Below are 22,002 nucleotides of genomic sequence, written 5' to 3'. Positions count from 1 at the left end.
AAAAGTAGGCCTATTGAAAATGGAAATGGCCTACTCTACAAATCCCTCAAAAGTGTACTTATAAGTGCGGTGCTTAAATAAATATTAAGTAAATATACTTGCACCACTGCTCTGGTCTATGTCAGTGGTTCTCAACCTTTTCAGGCCGTGAACATGTAGATCAGCTATTTCCACAATTTCTGCCTCTTAACATTTGAAAATTTGGCCAATGTTTAATTTTTCATTTAGTGGTATTAAATTGTCACTGGTGTACAGATAGCCTCATACACTTAAATTGTGTTGATTTGTTTACAGTTGAGTGAGAAAATATTGTTGCACATTAAGTTAATCATCTGGGGACCCCCGAACATAATTTGGGGACCGCCATGGGGGTCCCGACCCACAGGATGAGAACCACTGGGCTGGGCGGGCTGTGTGTGATCTGATCTCCACGGTGACGGTGCGTTCACAGAGCAGCAGGTGGTTGCATAGCAACGGAGAGACGCTAAAAACATGGCGGAACGGCAGGTGGACAGTGGAGTGAAACAACACGGTGCAAAGAGAGTTTTCATCAACAATCTAGATTCCTATGCATCCAAATGTATTGCCAAGGTAAGCGTGCAACGAGTTGGAGTAAATCAACAAGGTTTCTGTCAGCGGTGATAAGTACACATCAGTTGCTCTTGCATTGCCTGTTTGTCAGTGGTGGACTCACAACAAGCCTAGCCTACTACAAGTCTGGTTGACTTGAGTAGAAGTAGGCAGCTACAAACGTATTGGTATCAACATGTAGGCCTACTTAAAGTACCAAAAGTTAACAAAGTACTCATTATGCAGAATTTCCCATTTCATGTTTTCAACTGTATAAAAGCGACACCTTGTGAGCTTGTAGATCTGCTATTTTCAAATGGCTGAAATGTAGCCTATATTATAGGGCTGAAGTGGATGTATGTTTTGCTGGGGGGCGTGTTCCTCCACCCGCATCATCAGCACCCCAATCTGAGTTCCCAGAGGTAATTTTTTCCGCCACTAGGTGGCGAAAACTGAAAATTCAGCACCCACATAGGGGCTTTTAAGCCGTGACATCATTTTGTAGGCAGAGGAGAATCTGCCCCCAGAGCATTTTCTGTCCCTCGCTATTTCAAAAAACAACGACTAAAAAATAACGACTAAAGTATAATTCTAACACTTTCCTTTCAACAACAAAGAGAAGAAAAATGTGTAAATAGTAAAAATAGTAAAAAGATTCACGGAAACTGGGGGCAGAAATTCTCCTCTGCCTACAAAATGATGTCATACTTAACAGCCCCTGGTGAGTTTGCATGTTCTCCCTGTGTCTCCTTGGGCATAGGCCCTCACACAAAAACATGCAGTAGTCCTGGTTTCTATACTACCTCCCCCTAGCCAGCCGGGTGCTCCCCAATGTCCCCTGGCGTGGCAGGGGGAGAGCGGAAACCAGGACTACAGGTTAGGTAGTCACCGGGTGAGAAAAATGGGTTGCAAAAACCGTGGGATAAAAAAACATAAAAAAAAAATAAAAAATAATAAGGTAAACTCATCTAGTGGAGTAAAAGTACAATGTGTGTCTCTGACATGTAGGGTAGGCCTATAAGTAAAAGTATTGAAAATTGGAAATACTCAAAGAACAAATAGGCTACCTCAATATTGTACTTAAGTACATGTAGGCCTACTTTGCTTGTACTTTCTTCCACCACTGTTTGTGTGGATAGTATATTTATATGTAGGCCTATTTCATACAACTTAGAGAGGTTTGAATATTGGTTATTTAGTTAAGCAGCATCATATGCCCGCTGAGAAACATGCCTTTTGATTGATTGATTGATTGTTGATTGGGTGTTCACTTTATTAACAGTATAGTTTGCAAATAGTCTGGAAATATTAGGAAATACTCAAGTAAAGTACAAATAACTCAAAATAGTACTTAAGTAAATGTACTTAGTTACTTTCCGACGATGCTTACACCAATCTGGCTAGCCATAGTCAAAGAAAATGGAAAAACAGCGCCCTCTCTGTTTTGTTACTGTCTTACACTATACCTTCAATTCCCTTTGGGACAGGTCCTGTCGTCCTGTGTGGTCGGAGCGTCTCTGCTCGGGGACGGGGAGGGGGAGGGGGACGTGGGGGAGCAGGACGACCCCTCCAGGCCAGGACAGGACAGATTCCACATCGTCGGGACCGTTTCCAACCAGTCTGCAGAGAAACACCAGCATGTTCTGGAGCAGTACTGTGTAAGTCTGACATTCTCCAGTTTGATTTGATGCATTAGACCACTGGTTCCAAAACCTTTTTAGCTCAAGACCCACAAGAGAAATTAGACGTTATTCCCCGGGACCCGTAGTGAAAACTTCAAAGTAGTGAAAACTACTTCCTACATTTGGGGCCTACTTTCTAAACTTTAGTTTTTATTTATTTATGGAAATTATTTTTTTTGTTTAAATATTTTTAAATGTCAGAAACAGGAAAAAAATGAGATATTTTTAGAATTTGTAGTCACGACCCGTACAAATTGCTCTGCGACCCAAAGATGGGTCCCGGCTCACTGTTTTGGAAACAGTGAGCATTAGAGTATTAGAGCATTAGACTACCACAGATCCCCATTTGATGTTTTTAGATTGTTTGTTTGTTCTTCATCTCTGGGACCCCACGCTACACTGTAAAATCCAGTGTTTATTTAAGTCCAGCAAGCAGCTGTCTCTCGTGAGAATGTACAAATGTACGCATGTGGAGGATTCTTCTGTGTAGAGTGGTTACTTATTTCTTTGTCATTTAGCTCATTCAAAGCTTGCTAACAAAAGATACTTTGTGTGTGCGTGCATGTGTGCGCGTGTGTGTGTGTGTGTGTGTGTGTGTGTGTGTGTGTGTGTGTGTGTGTGTGTGTGTGTGTGTGTGTGCGTGTGCGTGCGCATGCATTCCAGCAACCGGAAAGGCCGGAGCTTCTCCGGCAACTGATGAATTGCGATGTCATCATCTACAACGTTACCCAGCATGCCGAGCAGGTGGATGAAGCCTCCTGGGCCGTCTCAGGTACGGAGGGGCAGACAGAGCATCAAATGCCTTGCCCGAGGGTTTGGCTGCTTAGACTAATACTCAGGGCCATGGGGGGGGGGGGGGACTCCCCTCTGGCTGACGGCTAGACACTAGACAGGCTGTTCCATGTTTCATCATGTTCTGACTTACATCATGTCTGTTCCCCCGTAGCTAGTGATTCTCAAACATTTTATTTATTCATTATCATTCCCAGTTTGGTAAGCATTATAGGACACAAACCGTCCGCAAAGTTTGGTGTCATTTGAAGTGTAACTTAGGGTAATTTAATGTGTAACACTGTTTTCTCACTCAACAGTGAACAAACCAACATAAAGTTTAAGTGTATAGTGGTACCGGTATGTGCACATTTCTAAAGTGGCAATTTAAGGACTTTAAAGACCTTTTTAGTACACTGGTCAAATTGTAAAATTTTAGAGGCAGACATTGTGACAATAGCAGATCTACATGCTCACAACGCCTCGAAACGCGAGGCATTGTGAGCATGTAGATCGGCTATTTTCACAATGGAATAGATCCAGTCAAACTAAATGCAATGCCAACTCCTACAATTCCAAGTGCAGGGTGGGGGTTCCCCAGTTCAAATATGATTATATCGGGGGTCACGGCCTGAAATGGTTGAGAACCACTGTCTGAATGTGTGCATGTGTGGTTGTTGTTTCCAGCCCTCCATAATGACATGAGCAGGTTCAGTGGTCCAAAGACGTTCATCCTCATCTCCACTGTGATGACATGGGCCCTCAGCAAGCCTGTGGATCCTGTGAGTACATGTAGAGCTACACTGCTCTGAATCAACAACAGTACATTGGTGGTGGAAAAAGGGCTATTGATGTTTTACCAGACCATTCGAACCCCAGCACGCCCCTATTCGAATACAGTCAAGAACGCTCGCCCCAAAACACACTCGACTCGCCCTGGCCGGGGCAAATCTGGCAACCTCAGATTTGGTCGCCACTAGGTATTCTTAAACAGGATAACCTCAGTAAAACTATGCGGAAACCTAATACAAGAACTGGGGGGGGGGGGGGGTCTGTGAAAAACATGGGGGTGAATGTGTTTTGGGTCGAGTGCTCCTGGCTGTTACCCCCTATCCTGGGGAGAATATTCGCAAGAAATAGCAGATCTTTAAGCTCACAAGACGTCGCAAAGGGATTTGGTGTAGAAGGGCAGGGTAAAAGTAGTAATACCACAATATAGCAAATACTCAGTTACAAGTAAGGGCCCTCTATTCAAAAGGTTACTTGAGTCAGTGAAAAGGTATTGGCATCATAATGAGAGTGTAGATCAAATATAGGGTGAAATAAGTGGTGAAATAGATTTTGATGCTATATTAAAAACCTCTTGAGCCCCATTGCCCCCGCCGGCGGGGGCAAAAGGTGTTGACCTCTGAACAGCTGTCAATAAATAGAGACCAAATCAAACTACAATTTCTTTGTTGATTATTGTTACAGTGGTCCTACAGCATAGTAATCAGCTGCCATTGTACTTTTCATCCATACATTACTCCTATTACAGTATTATTACTACTTATTGTTACTCGTTTTTATCATTTTTCACCCTATACTTTAACATTACTAATATTACAGCACTACTCTCACTAAAACATCTGTAGAGTTTACATAGTTTGCAATATATTCATACAATTTTGCCTATCAATTGGTGACACCTTGGTGAACAATTTTTCTATTCGCTATATATGTTTTAAATTAGGTCTTGAGGCTCATTCACTATTCAGAAGGCAAAATTTCCATAGGCGGAGGTCTTTTTCAATCATCTTTTCCTTGGTAAATGATCACAGCAGGACAATTTGGTCAGAGAAATGTGATGTTTTACACTGCATTTGTGAATTTTCAGGGGTTAGCTGACATTTGGTGAGTCAAGAGTAGCCACAATCATGGTAGTTTTGTGTCCACAACTGTTCCAATTTGGGCATACATTTTAGGCGGATTTTTCCCTTGGACCCCCCTGGGGCTTAACACATCGGGTGCCCACGTGGTGTCTACACGCCAATCTCTTTGATGTCTCTGGACGCCCAGCCCCAGTGCCCACGACGCGTTTGACGCGTTTTACAATACTGTAGTTACTGTACATTGCTACCGCAATGAAGGCTCTACCACTGTGATCAAACGCCAACAATATGGGAAAAACACTACATTTCCCAAAATGCAGCGCGGTACATGTGACCAGGATGTGCAGTCTCCCTGCAGCCAATCACAAGCTTCTGTTCCTATCCTGCACTGCACTCTATCGTCCTCCCCTCGCAGGCTAGCACGACTCGTATGTATCTTGGATACTAGTATTTTCCCAGTAACGGAGTCTCGGCGGAGATACACGTAACATGGCGGATTCTTCTCCTAGTCTAGCTTTTTCAATCACCATGTTCAATGCGCGGTCCTTTCTACCTACCGTGACACAAACGCTGTGGCCCAGGTTTGATAAAAAGATGTCCTGACTGAAAGAAAACTTTATCGTAAAAATAAACAGGACATCCGTGGATTACATTTACTCGTATCATGGATACTATTTTCCCAGTGACGCTGCGGAGGTAACGTAACATGGCGGATTCCTCTCCTGGTCTAGCTTTTTCAATCACCATGTTCAAAACGCGACCCTTTCTACCGCCCGTGATACACACGCTGTGGCCCAAGATTGGTAAAAAGCTGTCCTGACTGAAAGAAAAGAACATCGTGAAAATAAACTGGACATACTTGGATTACATTTACTCAACGTATTACGGATACTTTTTCCACGAAGCGAAGGTACGTAAATGACGTGTTGCCATGGAGACGATGGGCCCCTGTGAGGGTAAACCCTGAATTAACGTGGGCATCCGATGTGTTAAGAGGTTAAAGATGGGGTGCCATAATGTGTCCCCTCCGAAAACATGATGATCAGGTATTATGATTTTTCTCCAAAAAAGTGTACAGAAAGTGCTAAAGTTATGTTTTATATGGCCACACCCACCAGTTCATTAAGTATGCCTGGTTGTCAGTGGTGGTGACCCAGCTGAAGTTGGATGTATTGTAAAAAGGGGGGGGGGGGTGATTTTATGATGTCATTAAATCAGTGTTTTTCGATTGGGCCTTTTGACTAAGAGGCTTTCAGGAAGAAACCAAAAATACACAGGGAAGGCAAATGTGCACATTATAACCCCACCCGCTGGTCTATTAGAGTAATGTTAACTCCATATAGACACATACAAAACCGAAAAAAGTACACAAGTATTGCACCACCTCTTGAACATGTTGTCCCTGGGCTGGAACCCCCTCAAGGAGTCCACGTTGTTGTGTTGTGTAACAGGAGGACGTGGACATCCCATTCACTGACGAGGACTACCGCAGGAGAAGAGCACATCCCAACTTCAAGAGGCACATCGACCTGGAGAAGCTGGTGGTGAAAATGGGGAAAACGGTAGGTTTGGGTTCCCTGCTCCATAGTTTGACCATACTGTACTTTGAAGCCTTTGTGTATTATGAGTACTGTCTGCACCCGGCTGTACGTCTGTTTGTTAATTTTCATTATAGATATATTATTTTTGTATTTATTTCCAGAAAAGGACGTTGTTCTCAACTTATGTTGTGGCATCAGGACTTACTTATGGAATGGGGGAGCAAATCTTCCACTTCTTTTTCAAGGTATTTACCTGTCTGTCTGTCTGTCTGTCTGTCTGTCTGTCTGTCTGTCTGTCTGTCTGTCTGTCTGTCTGTCTGTCTGTCTGTCTGTCTGTCTGTCTGTCTGTCTGTCTGTCTGTCTGTCTGTCTGTCTGTCTGTCCGTCCGTCTGTCCGTCTGTCTGTCCATCGTTTCCTTTATTTATGTGTATTTTATTTTATTTTATTACATGTTAATTTGACTTATTTCCATGTTTCCAGACGTCTTGGCTGGGGCAGGCTCCAGTAATACCCGTCTTCGGTGAAGGAACCAACATTGTCCCCACCATTCACATCAGCGACCTGGCAAGGTGAGTCCAAGTCACAGTGTATTCCTCCGAAAAAACAAAAAGTACAGTCGCGTACGCCAACCAGGGCTGGACTGGGAATCTGGAGAAAAAAAGTTTCTATCACTCAAAGATTTGGAGGACCCCCTGTAGTAACTCTGAGGACCCCCTGGCCTAGGGGTCCCGGACCCCCTGTTGAAGACCCATGTACTAATAGAGCGTCCCACAAAAGCATCAAAAATAGCAGATCCACTAGTGCGTTTTGAGCTTGCAGATCTGCTACTTTTGCTGTCTTTGAATTTGAATCCTGAAAAGTAACAGATTTGGACGTGAGTTTTCCACCGACTAGAGACGTCTAGACAACTACAGTATTACCATCCTGATCTGGAGTCTAATTAGTTTTCCTTTATATAATATAATGGCTCATTGAGTCAGTTTTGCTACAGTAGTAAACTTAGAAGTGCTTTGGTGTGTAATATTTCAATGTAAGCTCAGCAATTAGGGGTGTAACGATATAGTAACTGTATCGAAATATCGTTTTTAACTTAAAAAATCGAAGTATATCGAAATGAAAACAGCACAAATCGAATCGTATCGTTTTATTTTGTATCGTATCGAATCGGCAGTGCAAAGAATCGATTGTATCGATACTACCTACTTGTGCATTATATTTTGCATTTTTAAGAAGAAAAAAATAAAAGGAGGGTTTTAATTACTTTTCCTTTCCATATAGCTACACTGGTCTATCGATAAATGTGTGTAATCTCTGGGTTCATGTCAAGGTGCAGGTTTGTCAATATACAATGACCATGTATTTGGCAGATAATCACTGTGTTTACTTATTTATATCCATAATAATACAAGTTTCCCTTAAAAACATGCACTATCCACACCTTTCACACAGATTTAATTTCTTTGCTAAATAGTTACTATATCGATTTTAAATCATTTAATCGAATCGTATCGTATCACCATGAATGAACCAATATCGTCCATGTATCGTATCGTCAACCATGTATCGTGATATGTATCGAATCGCTATTAAAATGTATCGTTACACCCCTATCAGCAATGCTCTCTTTGCGAAGGGTTGAAGGTTGGTGCTTTCACTCAGGTAACCGGGAAGTTAATAAGTGGTTATTACCTGCAGCTCATCAGGTTGGGAGGATGAGTAGAGGTACTTGGGGCGCACGGGGGTGGGGGGTGGAGATGGAGGAGGTGGGGGGTGGGAGTTCAATCTTGGGTGGGGGGTTTCTTATTTTTCACTTCTTCTGGCTTTCTTGCCTTTTTCTCTTTTTTTCTCAACTTTCCTCTATCTCTCTTTCTTTCTCTAGCTTCGGGGGTTAGGGGTATAGAGTAGCTGGGAAAAGGAAAAAAAAAAAAGAAAAACCACAAAGAAAGCACCAACCTTACTTTAAGGTCAACTCAAGATGTTTTAAGAAATGAACATACTTATATGCTCAATGTAATTTATTGCAAATGTCGAAGGTACAATGTAAAATATGCATGGTATGTAAATTAATAACTATGTGAGAAATTTGTGGAATAAAGTGTATTAAAAAAAAAAAAAAGTATTACCATCCTGATAAGCTACCATACGTGACTGAGGCTGGTCTGCTGAAACCTCACACCTGACAGCGTGAATCCATCAATCTTTTTCCATAATAATATCATAATTATAATAATATTCTCATTTATTTGTCTCCAAAGTGTGATCCAGAATGTGATCGACCATAAACCCAACACCTACTACCTGCTTGCAGTGGATGATTCCAAGAACACCATGGAGGACATTGTTAAGGTGCGTTTATACATACCGAATCAGGGGTCTTAAAAGTTTTTATTATTATTATTATTTTTAGGTCAAGGAGCATAGCTCATAGAGAAATTAAGCGGCGACCCCCTCATAATTGATACAATTATGTTGCAGCGCAAGGTGCTGTGAGCATTTAGATCTGCTATTTTCTGCTACGTTCGCCATCACACAAAGACTTGGCAGACCACCTGTAGTTACTCTGATGACCGCCTATAGGGGTCCCCTAATGAAAACCCCTGCTATATTATAACATTTGCTACTGAATTGTAATGCTATAATGCCTCTAATGCCTTTTCAACTTCCAAGCTTCAAGTTTACGCATGATATGAATGAAAATTGGTCAGTGTGTGAACGAAGTGCAGCGGCGGTAGCTTCAGAGCAGTGGTGGCTGAGTGGTTAGTGTCCACACCTAGGACTCCGGAGGCCCCAGAGGTCGCAGATACAATTCCCCACTCCAGCCACCACTGCTCCCCTTCCCCCTTGCGCTCCTTGTGGGCATCACTGGGTTGAGTTCAGCTGGGTTAAAGCTGATAAAAAAAGCAGCTGGGTTGTATATCTGAATTTCCCTCGCGGGAGGAGTAGGTAACTATCAACTATCAGTGGATAGAGTGGTCGTCTGGTAATCAGGCGGCCACTGCGTTATTAGTGAGAATAATTTAGAGAAGCTGAATAGACGATGCGTCAAATAGCCGATGACTATGTCATTTCACCAGTGTTCTTTTACAAGTTAGCCTGATATCGTGTTGGGTGGGTGGGACACTTTGTCATTGATTGGTCTGTGTCATTAAAGGCCAATCATTGTCATTGTAATGGTGATGTGTCATTGGCCAGTGATTTGTCTATAGCTTTTACATTCACATGTAATTCTTGCCTGGTTAATAAACCAGACCAAAAACAACAACACCCCCTGGCGGTAGTGGTGTTGTAGTATGGTCTGGAACCGATCCATTGAGATTCTATTTCCTCAACCAAGGGTTGGCCAATCAGGGTTGTATGCTTGGGGCACGTGGTAATTGGGGCTCGCGTCACTAGGCTTTAGCCCGCCCCCAGAAATGAAAGCTCTTCCTGAAATCCCAAACTTTCTTCCCAAAACGAAGTGTGTGATAGAGGCTGGCAACGCCAGGCAAATGTAATTCAGTCTGTGAACATAACAAGTAGGCAAATTAGGTCCTAGTGAATGACAACAGACAGGAATGTATCTTATTTTAACAATTTTTATCAAGTTCAAGCATAATCCAACTCATTCAGCTACTTTATTGTGTTTGTTTTCACACATCTGTAATGAAAAAGCCCATATACATTTCATGTTTATCGTTTATCAATTGTATTAAACAACTAGAATGGTTGCTCAGTACATATCTGCACCAGGCCTGGTATATACGATATATACAGTATCACATAATTATGCATCACGTTGCAGTGTTTTTGTGGGTGTTCTGATGTGTTTTCAGATTATCCTTTCTACTGTAACTCTTGTCACACTGTTCGCAGCGATAGGGTTTCTCTTTCACATGTGTGCGTTCATGACGTTGTAGATTTCCTGAAGTAGTAAAACTCTTTCCACATTGACTACAGTGTAAGGGTTTAAATCCTGTGTGTACTAGCTTGTGAACATTTAAATTACTCGAGTGACTAAAAGCCTTTCCACACTGTTCACGGTGATATGGTTTCTCACCAGTGTGAATTCTCTGGTGCTTTATTAATTCTGGTGTATTTTAAGGTAGGTCTTTGTGGTGAAGTGTTTTCCACACTGATCACATCCATAGGGTTTCTCGCCAGAAGGATGATGCAACACTGGATTGGAAACAAAGACAAAGAGTAGATAGTTGAGAAGATGACATGATTTAGGATTTCATTAACAACATTAATTCAACCAATGATAACAAAAAATTATCAATTACATACTAAGTTAACTAGCGATTACAAAATAATCCACAACAGACAACATCTCCAAATGCATATAATTACATTTTAATAAAATAGTAAAATTCGCAGTATTACTGAAAACACTTGGATTTTAAAGTGATGCAACACAAGAACAAAATGTGAGATATTAGAAAATACTAAATGTAACTAATACAAATCTAACCTACAATAAAGTTACAGAACAAATGAACAGACAAACAATCAAAGTATAACTTACATATATCTTGGGGGTCTTTGGGTTCCTCCTGTTCATCAGAATTGTTCCTGGTGCAGTCTAGAAAGTTCATCTTCACCAGAAGTCTGGAGTCCACAGTCAGTTCTGGTTGAAATTATTGATATCCTGGAGGAGTTGTGGAGACATTACAACTACACACTCTTCTTATACTAGATGGAGCACAACCTGCTTCAATGATTGGCCAAAGAGGAGAACAAAATAACCATCTGTTCACCAATCACAACATACGTGACTCTTTAAGTTCAGTCTTCCTACACTACTTTCATTAAGTGTGAACATTGATATAAAAATAGTATTGTAAAGATTAAAAGTCACCTAATTAGTGGGAACTAATACATATATACACACAATTAATACATTGATCAAAATATAAGTTAATTAAATACATACTTCATTTAGCTACTCATCCCTCAGGAAGGAAGTTGGGTGTGCCAATATATTGATGGGTACATGATAATGGGTTGTTATGCTCAGGGAATGAATTGTTTCCGTTCTTTATTGCAGGATGAACTGGTGACACATGGGATTGTGGTCAGCAGAGTTTTTAGTTTCAATATGTTCAAGTGCCTTCCTTATTTGTAATGTACAGCTTTTACCTTGTTGATGACCGCATACCCCTTCCCTACTTTATTAGTGTGTGCAGTGGTTTATTGGTGTGTGCACAAGTTAAGTCGCAGTTCCTCACTATTTACAATGTGATTTACCTCAGACAGTGCCTTTAGTGTGCAGTGTTATTATTGCCCCAGTCCATCAATGATAGTAGACGGTTTCATATGCTTTTTCACCTCTGTTGTCTTTACAGTTGTAAAGCTTATTGTTCACACAAAAGCCTCTGTCCATCTAATCAATCTTGTGTGGGGAGATTTATTTGGTCATAACAGTAACAGAGTCAATGTATTGATTCAGGTCTCCCACCCTGTAATTAGGAGTGGTGTAGTCACTTTAATTCATTCAACAGTATTATCAGTGTCCATCTGGTCACATAAATACAAATTCTACTCCTCCCTTTCACAAATGATGCCTTAGTTCAGGCAGATATACTTGAGAGGTTCACACTGTAAAGTACTCTGTGGGTGTATTCAGTGTTGAAAAAGAGCCATACGTCATGTGCTGACGTGTCAATCACCTGGCCAACTGGGCGGGTATTTAAGGTCACCTCAGAGTCTGTATTCATCCTGTGTTCCCTCTGCGTATGCTTCTGGTTTGGTTGCACCACCAGTGTGCTCTGCTATTAGTTCTGTTCCTGGGGGGTTGTTTATTAGCGTTATTAGTGAGAATCATTTAGAGAAGCTGAATATACAATGCATTAAATAGACGATGACTATGTCAGTAATTTCAAGTGGGTGTGACACTTTGTCATTGATTGGTCTATAGCTTTACCATTTACATGTAATTCAGTCAACCTGCTGTGAATATCTTAACTTTTAGTCATAAGAAATGTAAAACTTTCATATTGTGGTTAATGTCATTCCATTTTGATTTTGAAATGGCATAAGAATGTTTTAGTTATGAACATTGGTGTAGTGTGAACAGTAGTGTGTCTGATTTTAAATCTGAGTCTTTTCTTTGTATACATTTGTTTAAATATTTTTCTGGAAAATATATGCTGCTATTTGTCCCAAAAGTGACATAGTTCAGTTTACACAATGCTGTACCCCCAACTGTAAAGGCTATGAACAGTTTTATTATATTTTGACTCTTGCTATGTAAAGGTACTTGAGAAATGCCAATACACTCCTTTGAATTGAATTGTGTAATGATGATGGCTCATTGGTTAGTGATTGGTCTATAGCCTTTACTTTCAAACTGTATTGCAGTCAATGAACATAACAAAGGGACATCAGGTAGGTCCTACTAGTAAATGACAACAGACAGGGATGTATCTTATTTGAACAATGTTTATTAAGTTCAATTATAAAAATCCAACTCATTCAGCTACTTTATTGTGTTTGTTTTCACACATCAATTATGAAAAAGTGTAAATACATTTCAGTTTATCTTAACACTTTATGAATTACATTGAACAACTGATGGTTGCTCAGTACATATCTGCACAATGCCGGATGCACAATGTATGACTCCATATTTGGACATGGTTTTGGTGTACTCTGACCCAATTGGCCTTCAATATAAAATGAACCTTAAAAAGGTAAAATATCCATATTATGAAAATAGACAGGATGTGGTCTGTCCAACAGTTTACTGACTGCATACAAACACACACGGGTAAAAAAAAAAAAAAAAAAAAATCTCAGCCCTTGTCATCAGCCTAGTGGCGTTAACACTAGAAGAAGATGTATACAGTATCACGTTGCAACGTTTTTGTGGATGTTCTGATGTCTTTTCAGATTACTTTTACTACGGAAACTCTTGTCACACTGTTCACAGTGGTAGGGTTTCTCACCAGTGTGAATTCTCTGGTGTATTTTAAGGCCGGATATTTGAGAGAAATGTGTTCCGCACAGAACACATCCAAATGGTTTCTCACCAGTGTGAATTCTCTTGTGCTGTATTAGTTCAGCATCCATCTTAAATTTGCTCCCACATTGGTCACAGTGGAATGGTTTAATTCCTGTGTGAATTCTCTGGTGTATTATAAGATTGGACAATTGAGAGAAATGTGTTCCACATTGATCACATCCATATGGTTTCTCTCCAGTGTGAATTCTCTGGTGCTTTATTAGATCAGCATTTGTCATAAACTTGCTCCCACACTGGTCACAGTGGTATGGTCTTTCTCCAGTGTGAATTCTCTGGTGTCTTTTAAGGCTGAACAATTGAGAGAAATGTGTTCCACACTGATCACATCCATATGGCTTCTCACCAGTGTGAATTCTCTGGTGCTGTATTAGTTCAGCATTTGACTTAAACTTGTTCCCACACTGGTCACATCCATGGGGTTTCTCACCAGTGTGAATTCTCTGGTGTGATTTAAGGCTGGACATTTGAGAGTAATGTGTTCCACACTGATCACATCCATAGGGTTTCTCTCCAGTGTGAATTCTCTGATGTCTTTTAAGGTCTGCCTTTAAAGTGAAGTGTTTTACACACTGGTCACAGCTGTGGTGTTTAGGTTTAGTCAAGCTTCTTTTTTCATTTACGGCTGACAGGACAGGGAAGCCAGAAGGATGATGCAACACTGATTTGGAAACAAAGACAACGAGTAGATAGTTGAGAAGATGACATGATTTAGGATTTACGTTGGCCTCTAAAGTCAACGTTAATTTAACTAAGGATAACGAAAAATAGTCAATGACAGACTAACACATGATCTTTATCATACATAAATAGACAATTGTAATGAATTTCCTTTGGTAGTGTATAGTCAAAGCTAAGTTAACTAGCGATTACAAAATAATCCATGACAAACACCATCTCCAAATGCATATAATTACATTATAATAAAATAGTAAAATTAGCAGTATTACTGAACACACTTGGATTTTAAACAAACAACAAAATGTGAGCTATTAGAAAGGACTAAATGTAACAAATACAAATCTAACCTACAACAAAGTAACATAACAAATGATCAGACAGACAATCAAAGTATAACTTACAAATATCTTGAAGGTCTTTGGGTTCTTCCTGTTCATCAGAATTGATCCTGGTGCAGTCTAGAGAGTTCATCTTCACCTGAAGTCTGGAGTCCACAGTCAGTTCTGGTTGAAATGATTGATATCCTGGAGGAGTTGTGGAGACATTACAACCACACACTCTTCTTATACTAGAGAGCCTGAGGTGGAGCCACTAACTGCTTCAATGATTGGCCAAAGAGGAGAACAATAGAACCATCTGTCCTCCAATCACAACCTACGTGACTCTTTAGGTTCAGTCTTCCTACACTACTTTCATTAAGTGTGAACATTGATATAAAATAGTATTGTAAAGATTAAAAGTCACCTAATTAGTGGGATCTAATACATCATACACATAATTAATACATTGATCAAAATATAAGTTAATTAAATACATACAATTGTTCAATATGTTAGTGCCTTCCTTATTTGTAATGTACAGCTTCTACCTGGTTGGTGACCGCATACCCCTTCCCTACTTTATTAGTGTGCAGTGGTTTATTGGTGTGTGCACAAGTTAAGTCGCAGTTCCTCTCTATTTGCAATGTGATTTAGCTCAGACAGTGCCTTTAGTGTGCAGTGTTATTATTGCCCCAGTCCATCAATGATAGTAGACGGTTTCATATGCTTTTTCACCTCTGTTGTTTAAATACAGTTGTAAAGCTTATTGTTCACACAAAAGCCTCTGTCCGTCTTATCAATCTTGAGTGGGGAGATTACTTTGGTCATAGCAGTAACAGAGTCAACGTATTGATTCAGGTCTCCCATCCTGTAATTGGGAGTGGTGTAGTCACTTTAATTCATTCAACAGTATTATCAGTATCCATCTGGTCACATAAATAAAAAATTATGCCTTAGTTCAGGCAGATATACTTGAGAGGTTCACACTGTAAAGTACTCTGTGGGTGTATTCAGTGTTGAACAAGAGCCATACGTCATATGCTGACGTGTCAATCACCTGGCCAATTGGGCGGGTATTTAAGGTCACCTCAGAGTCTGTATTCATCCTGTGTTCCCTCTGCGTATGCGTCTGGTTTGGTTGCACCACCAGTGTGCTCTGCTATTAGTTCTGTTCCTGGGGGGTTGTTTATTAGCGTTATTAGTGAGAATCATTTAGAGAAGCTGAATATACAATGCATTAAATACACAATGACTATGTCAGTAATTTCACCAGTGTTCCTTCGCAAGTTAACCTGATAACTTGTTGGGTGGGTTTGACACTTTGTCATTGATTGGTCTATATCTTTACCATTCAAATGTAATTCATTCAAAGTATTGCTTAAGGATGGAGTTCCATTGTCATTAAAGACCGTCTTTGTTTTGTCTTTGTAATGATGATTGCTCATTTGTTAGTGATTGGTCTATAGCTTTTACATGCACATGTCATTCAGTCAATTAAGTAGTGTGTGGATACATTCACATTATACTTTACAATGTGTGGCCTTTCAGGACAACTTAATTTACATTTATGATTAGAGAACAAATACAAAACAAGATATATGAGTAAGTTGGCTAAGTAGGTCCAAATAGATAACAGCCAGTTCTTGTTGGCAAAGATAGGGGGAGTATTGAAGGCTTTGCCTATTGTAGGATCACTAGACAGAATGTGCCAATGTTGTTTTAAATAATTTGCTTAATATTTTGAGAAACAGGAGAAAAAGTAGTCGACAAAATAATAGATTGACCAGTAGTGGCAGTAGGGGGCTTGGGGTGAGACCGGTTCTATTCAAAGGCTTAATTCTAGACATACAATTCTTGAGAGTGACATCATCATACCCCTTTCTTTAAACCTGGCATTCATCTCTGAGGCCTGTCTCTCACATTCAGCCTCATTGCTACAGATTATTTTTAGTCTCAACATCTGACTGTAGGGTAACCCTTTTTTTAAATTAGAAGAGTGGTGAGAAATGTGTGTGAGATGTAGGCCTGTCCTCTAAAAATCGACGAATCGACGCGTCGTTTTAAGCCCCGGGAATCGACGCCAATTGATTGAGTCGAAGCGAAAATATATATATTTTTTATATCACCAGTTAGCCTACTGCGGTGTAACCTCGCATCACCAGGCTTTAACTGCGGTGCACTGCTGGACTGGTGTCATGTACTTCCAATGAGACGTAGCAATTGGCGAACAGTTATTTATTGTCTCGCACCAGCGTCGGGTTGAAAGTGAGACGGAACGGCCAGAACGGTTCAGAACCGCCGCTTCGTTAAAACATTCGGAGCCGCCAGTGTTCCGTTAAGAGGAGGAAGCAAGTGAGCACGCTGTCAGAATCCCATATTAAATAACCTCCTGCCACAGCACAAACGCACGTCCACGAAGTAAACAATCTTCTAAAGTCAAATTAACATACACAAGTGTAGGCTACAAGTTACATTTTCTAATTAAAGTGCTTCTGAATTGTTCCAGTGTTGTAATCCATAATGAATGATTGTGTTTCGCTGTGTTTGCGTCCATGACATGTCCACTGCTGGCTCTAGCTGGGAGCTATGCCTCCACCTTTTTATGATCAGTTTCTGAAATGAATCCGTTCTCGACACTGACTCATTACTCTGTCAGTGCTCTGTGTCCCGCGACTGCGGACTGGATCCCATCGTTCATTTAAAAGAGCCGTTCAAGAGAGGGGAATCGTTCGCGAATGTCTCATCTCTACTGCTCGCTGCAGAGAGACGGGGCAGAGTTGAAACAGCGGAGATGTTTTATTTGTTTTAATGGTGTGTTATAACTCTATGGTTGTACACTGCTATGCAGATAACATTTGTGCTCGCGCACCGATATCACCGAAAACACGGTGTATTCAATTAATCTCTTAATGTATTATGTTGACGTGGTTTAAAGCAACACTTTTTTTTTTCTTTTTTTTTTTTTTACACAAAGTAGACTATAAAACGATTCGTCGACGCGTCAGATTAACCCCCGCGACTCGAATCGACTTCATAAATCCTGAGTCGAGGACAGCCCTAGTGAGATGATGTTGGCCTGGACAACTCAACTGTCCTCATTGTTTAATTGTGGTCTCGTTGAAAGCGAGCAAACCCAATCTGGATGTTTTTGATGACATAATATTCAGACACAAATCACAATGTTAACACTTTCTTTCATATTGTGGTTAATGTCATTCCACTTTAAATTACATAAGAACATTTTAGTTAAGGATCATTAAAATATAAACTTATATTGTATAATGATCATCTGATTCTGACATGATTACATTACATATATTGTTTTGTTAACGACAGTATCCTCTGTTAAATGAAGCAGGACAAAACCTTACTTTATAGATTTACACACCAATTTAAGTTCAAACATGCAGGTAAATGATACAATATTCTGTTCACTCATATAAGACGATGTGACTAAAAGAGTGATTTCATGTTGTGTCATGTTCTCTGAGCTGTCACAGGATTTATAGATGTGTGATGTCTCCTGGAATGGAACACTAGATAGATATGTATCATATGACACATATTGATACAATGTTTACACACTTGTAAAGGTCAGCTCTTGTTCATTGTTTTCTAAAAATGGGCTTTTCATCGTGTACTATTTAAATCTTTTTTAAATAGATGCCGCTATTTGTCCCAAAAGTGACTTCATATGCTGTAGTGACACAGCGTAATATAGTTCAGTTTACACAATGCTGTACCCCCAAGTGTATACAAACAGTTTTATTATATTTTGACTCTTGCTATCCCAACACACTCCTTCGAATTGATTTGTGTTCAAGTTTTATTAGAAAATATAACAGCATGAGAACTTTGATGTTTCTTACAATTCAGCCCAATAAGACAAGAGGACAGCTCTATTACAAAAAAAAAGAAAAATCATCACATATCAAAATACAACAATAAAAACGTTTCTATTACCTCTGGTAAAGCTTGTATACTCTTGGGAGAAACGACATCGAGGGCCTTTGTGTGTGACAGGTTGTGTGAGTGTCCTCCCATTTTGTTTAGGTTGTAGCGACTTGTATTTGCAGACAGGCTCTGAATCATTGGACTGGTCCCTTCTCTCAGTAGAGTGGCCTCCTCTCTCCTCACCTCCAGAGTAAGGAAGGAATTAGTTGGTATCCCAATGATACAGTCTTATGATGATGTCTCATTGGTCAGTGATTGGTCTATAGGTTTTACATACAAAATATATTGCAGTCAATGAACATAACAAAGGGACATCAAGTAGCATAAATAGATGCTGCTATTTGTCCCAAAGGTGACTTTATATGCTGAAGTGACAAAGCGTAATATAGTTCAGTTTACACAATGCTGTACTCCCAAGTGTATACAAACAGTTGTATTATACTTTGTCTCTTGCTATGGCAATGTAAACGTATATGAGAAATCCCAACAAACTCCTTCGAATTGATTTGTGTTCAAGTTTTATTAGAAAATTTAACAGCATGAGAACTTTGATGTTTCTTACAATTCAGCCCAATAAGAGAAGTGGACCGCTCTATTAAATAAAAGAAAAAGAAAAAGAAAAATCATCACATATCAAAGTACAACAATAAAAATGTTTCTATTACTTCTGGTAAAGTCCCAGTCCTAGTAAATAACAACAGATAGGGATGTATCTTGTTATTTCAACAATGTTTATTAAGTTCAAGCATACACATCCAACTCATTCAGCTACTTTATTGTGTTTGTTTTCACACATCAATTATGAAAAAGCTTATATACATTTCAGTTTATCTCAACAGTTAGAATTGAATTGCATCAGTACATATCTGCACCAGGGCGGATGCACAATGTATGACTCCATATTTGGACATGGTTTCAGCGTAATCTGACCCCATTGACCTTCAATATAAAATGTACCCTAAAAAAAGTAAAATATCAATGTTACGAAAAAAGGCAAGGTGTGGTCCAGCAGTTTACTGAACGCATACAAACACACAAGGGTAAAAAAAATAAGAATATGAAAGAATCTCAACCCTTGTCATCAGCCTAGTGGCGATAACACTAGAAGAAGATATATACAGTATCACATTGCAGTGTTTTTGTGGATGTTCTGATGTCTTTTCAGATGACCTTTTATACTGAAACTCTTGGCACACTGTTCACAGTGATAGGGTTTCTCACCAGTGTGAATTCTCTGGTGCTTTATTAATTCTGCATTTGTCTTAAACTTGCTCCCACACTGGTCACAGTGGTATGGTTTAATTCCTGTGTGAATTCTCTGGTGTATTTTAAGATTGGACAATTGAGAGAAATGTGCTCCGCACTGAACACATCCAAATGGTTTCTCACCAGTGTGAATTCTCTGGTGATTTATTAATTCTGCATTTGTCTTAAACATGCTCCCACACTGGTCACAGTGGTATGGTCTTTCTCCAGTGTGAATTATCCGGTGTCTTTTAAGATGGGACAATTGAGAGAAATGTGCTCCACACTGATCACATCCATATGGTTTCTCACCAGTGTGAATTCTCTGGTGCCGTATTAGTTCAGCAACCGTCTTAAACATGCTCCCACAATGGTCACAGTGGTTTGGTCTTTCTCCAGTGTGAATTCTCTTGTGTGTTTTAAGATGCGATAATTGAGAGAAATGTGTTCCACATTGATCACATCCATAGGGTTTCTCTCCAGTGTGAATTCTCTGGTGCTGTATTAATTCAAAATTTGTCTTAAACTTGCTCCCACACTGATCACATCCATGGGGTTTCTCACCGGTGTGAATTTTCTTGTGTCTTTTAAGGCCTGCCTTTGTAGTGAAGTGTTTTACACACTGGTCACAGCTGTGGTGTTTAGGTTTAGTCAAGCTTCTTTGTTCATGTACTGCTGGCAGGACAGGGAAGCCAGAAGGATGATGCAACACTGGATTGGAAACAAAGACAAAGAGTAGATAGTTGAGAAGATTGCATGATGATTTAGGATTTAAGTTGGTCAATGTTAATTTAACTAATGATAACACAAAATAATCAATGACAGACTAACACATGATGATGCAACACTGTATTGAAAAAAGGAAAATGAAAGACTACATAATTTAGGAATTTAACTTTACATTATGAATCGTTTCTTGACAACAATCTTAACACACAATTTAACCCAATTGTAATACATTTCCTTTGGTATTGTATAGCCAAAGCGAAGTTAACTAGCGATTACAAGATAATCCACAACAGACAACATCTCCAAATGCATATAATTACATTATAATAAAAATAGTAAACTTAGCAGTATTACTGAACACACTTGGATTTTAAAGCGATGCAACACAAGAACAAAATGTGAGATATTAGAAAGGACTAAATGTAAGTACTACAAATCTACCCTACAATAAAGTTACAGAACAAATGAACAGACAAACAATCAAAGTATAACTTACATATATCTTGAAGGTTTTTGGGTCGCTCCTGTTCATCAGAATTGATCCCGGTGCAGTCTAGAGAGTTCATCTTCACCTGAAGTCTGGAGTCCACAGTCAGTTCAGCTTGAAATGATTGATATCCCGGAGGAGTTGTGGAGACATTACAACTACACACTCTTCTTATACTAGAGCCTGAGGTGGAGCCACAAACTGCTTCAATGATTGGACATAGAGGAGAACAAAAGAACCATCTGTTCACCAATCACAACCTACGTGACTCTTTAGGTTCAGTCTTCCTACACTACTTTCATTAAGTGTGAACATTGATATAAAAATAGTATTGTAAAGATTAAAAGCCACCTAATTAGTGGGAACTAATACATACATACACATAATTAATACATTGATCAAAATATAAGTTAATTAAATACATACAAACATTTAGCTACTCATCCCTCAGGAGGGAAGTTGGGTGTGCCACTATATTGATGGGTACATGATAATGGGTTGTTATGCTCAGGAAATTAATAGTTTTTCGGTTCTTTATTACAGGATGAACTGGTGACGCATGATATTGTGGTCAGCAGAGTGTTTAGTTTCAATATGTTCAAGTGCCTTCCTTATTTCTAATGTACAGCTTTTACCTTGTTGATGACCGCATACCCCTTCCCTACTTTATTAGTGTGTGCAGTGGTTTATTTGTGTGTGCACAAGTTAAGTCGCAGTTCCTCACTATTTGCAATGTGATTTAGCTCAGACAGTGCCTTTAGTGTGCAGTGTTATTGTTGCCCCAGTCCATCAATGATAGTAGACGGTTTCATATGCTTTTTTCACCTCTGCTGTTTAAATATGGTTGTAAAGCTTATTGTTCACACAAAAGCCTCTGTCCGTCTTATCAATCTTGAGTGGGGAGATTACTTTGGTCATAACAGTAACAGAGTCAATGTATTGATTCAGGTCTCCCAACCTGTAATTGGGAGTGGTGTAGTCAGTAATTCATTCAATTCTGGCTTTAAACACATTTTAAATCTGAGGCTTTTCTTTGTGTACATTTGTTTAAATCTTTTTTGTGGAAAAAGGATGCTGCTATTTGTCCCAAAAGTGACATAGTTCAGTTTACACAATGCTGTACCCCCAACTGTATAGGCTATGAACAGTTT

The 22,002-nt window shown here is 39.6% G+C and overlaps 1 protein-coding gene across 1 annotated transcript in view; it reads left to right on the top strand.

Moving 5' to 3' along the window:
• Positions 1-492: 492 nt before the first annotated feature.
• Positions 493-22,002, top strand: part of ak7b (adenylate kinase 7b) — a gene marked incomplete at both ends in the record, with an annotated part of 157,781 nt that continues 136,271 nt past the window's right edge. Inside the window, 8 exons of the mRNA XM_080751137.1 lie at positions 493-591; positions 2,058-2,228; positions 2,916-3,024; positions 3,711-3,805; positions 6,346-6,456; positions 6,597-6,680; positions 6,916-7,004; positions 8,691-8,781. Of these exons, the coding sequence (XP_080607263.1) occupies positions 493-591; positions 2,058-2,228; positions 2,916-3,024; positions 3,711-3,805; positions 6,346-6,456; positions 6,597-6,680; positions 6,916-7,004; positions 8,691-8,781 (849 nt within the window). The remainder of the gene's footprint in view (positions 592-2,057; positions 2,229-2,915; positions 3,025-3,710; positions 3,806-6,345; positions 6,457-6,596; positions 6,681-6,915; positions 7,005-8,690; positions 8,782-22,002) is intronic.

This window comes from Nannobrachium achirus (assembly GCF_963921795.1).
Source record: "Nannobrachium achirus genome assembly, chromosome: 20".
NCBI lineage: Eukaryota > Metazoa > Chordata > Actinopteri > Myctophiformes > Myctophidae > Nannobrachium > Nannobrachium achirus.
Note: the sequence above shows the minus strand (reverse complement) of the source record. Positions and strands in the feature narration are given on the sequence as shown.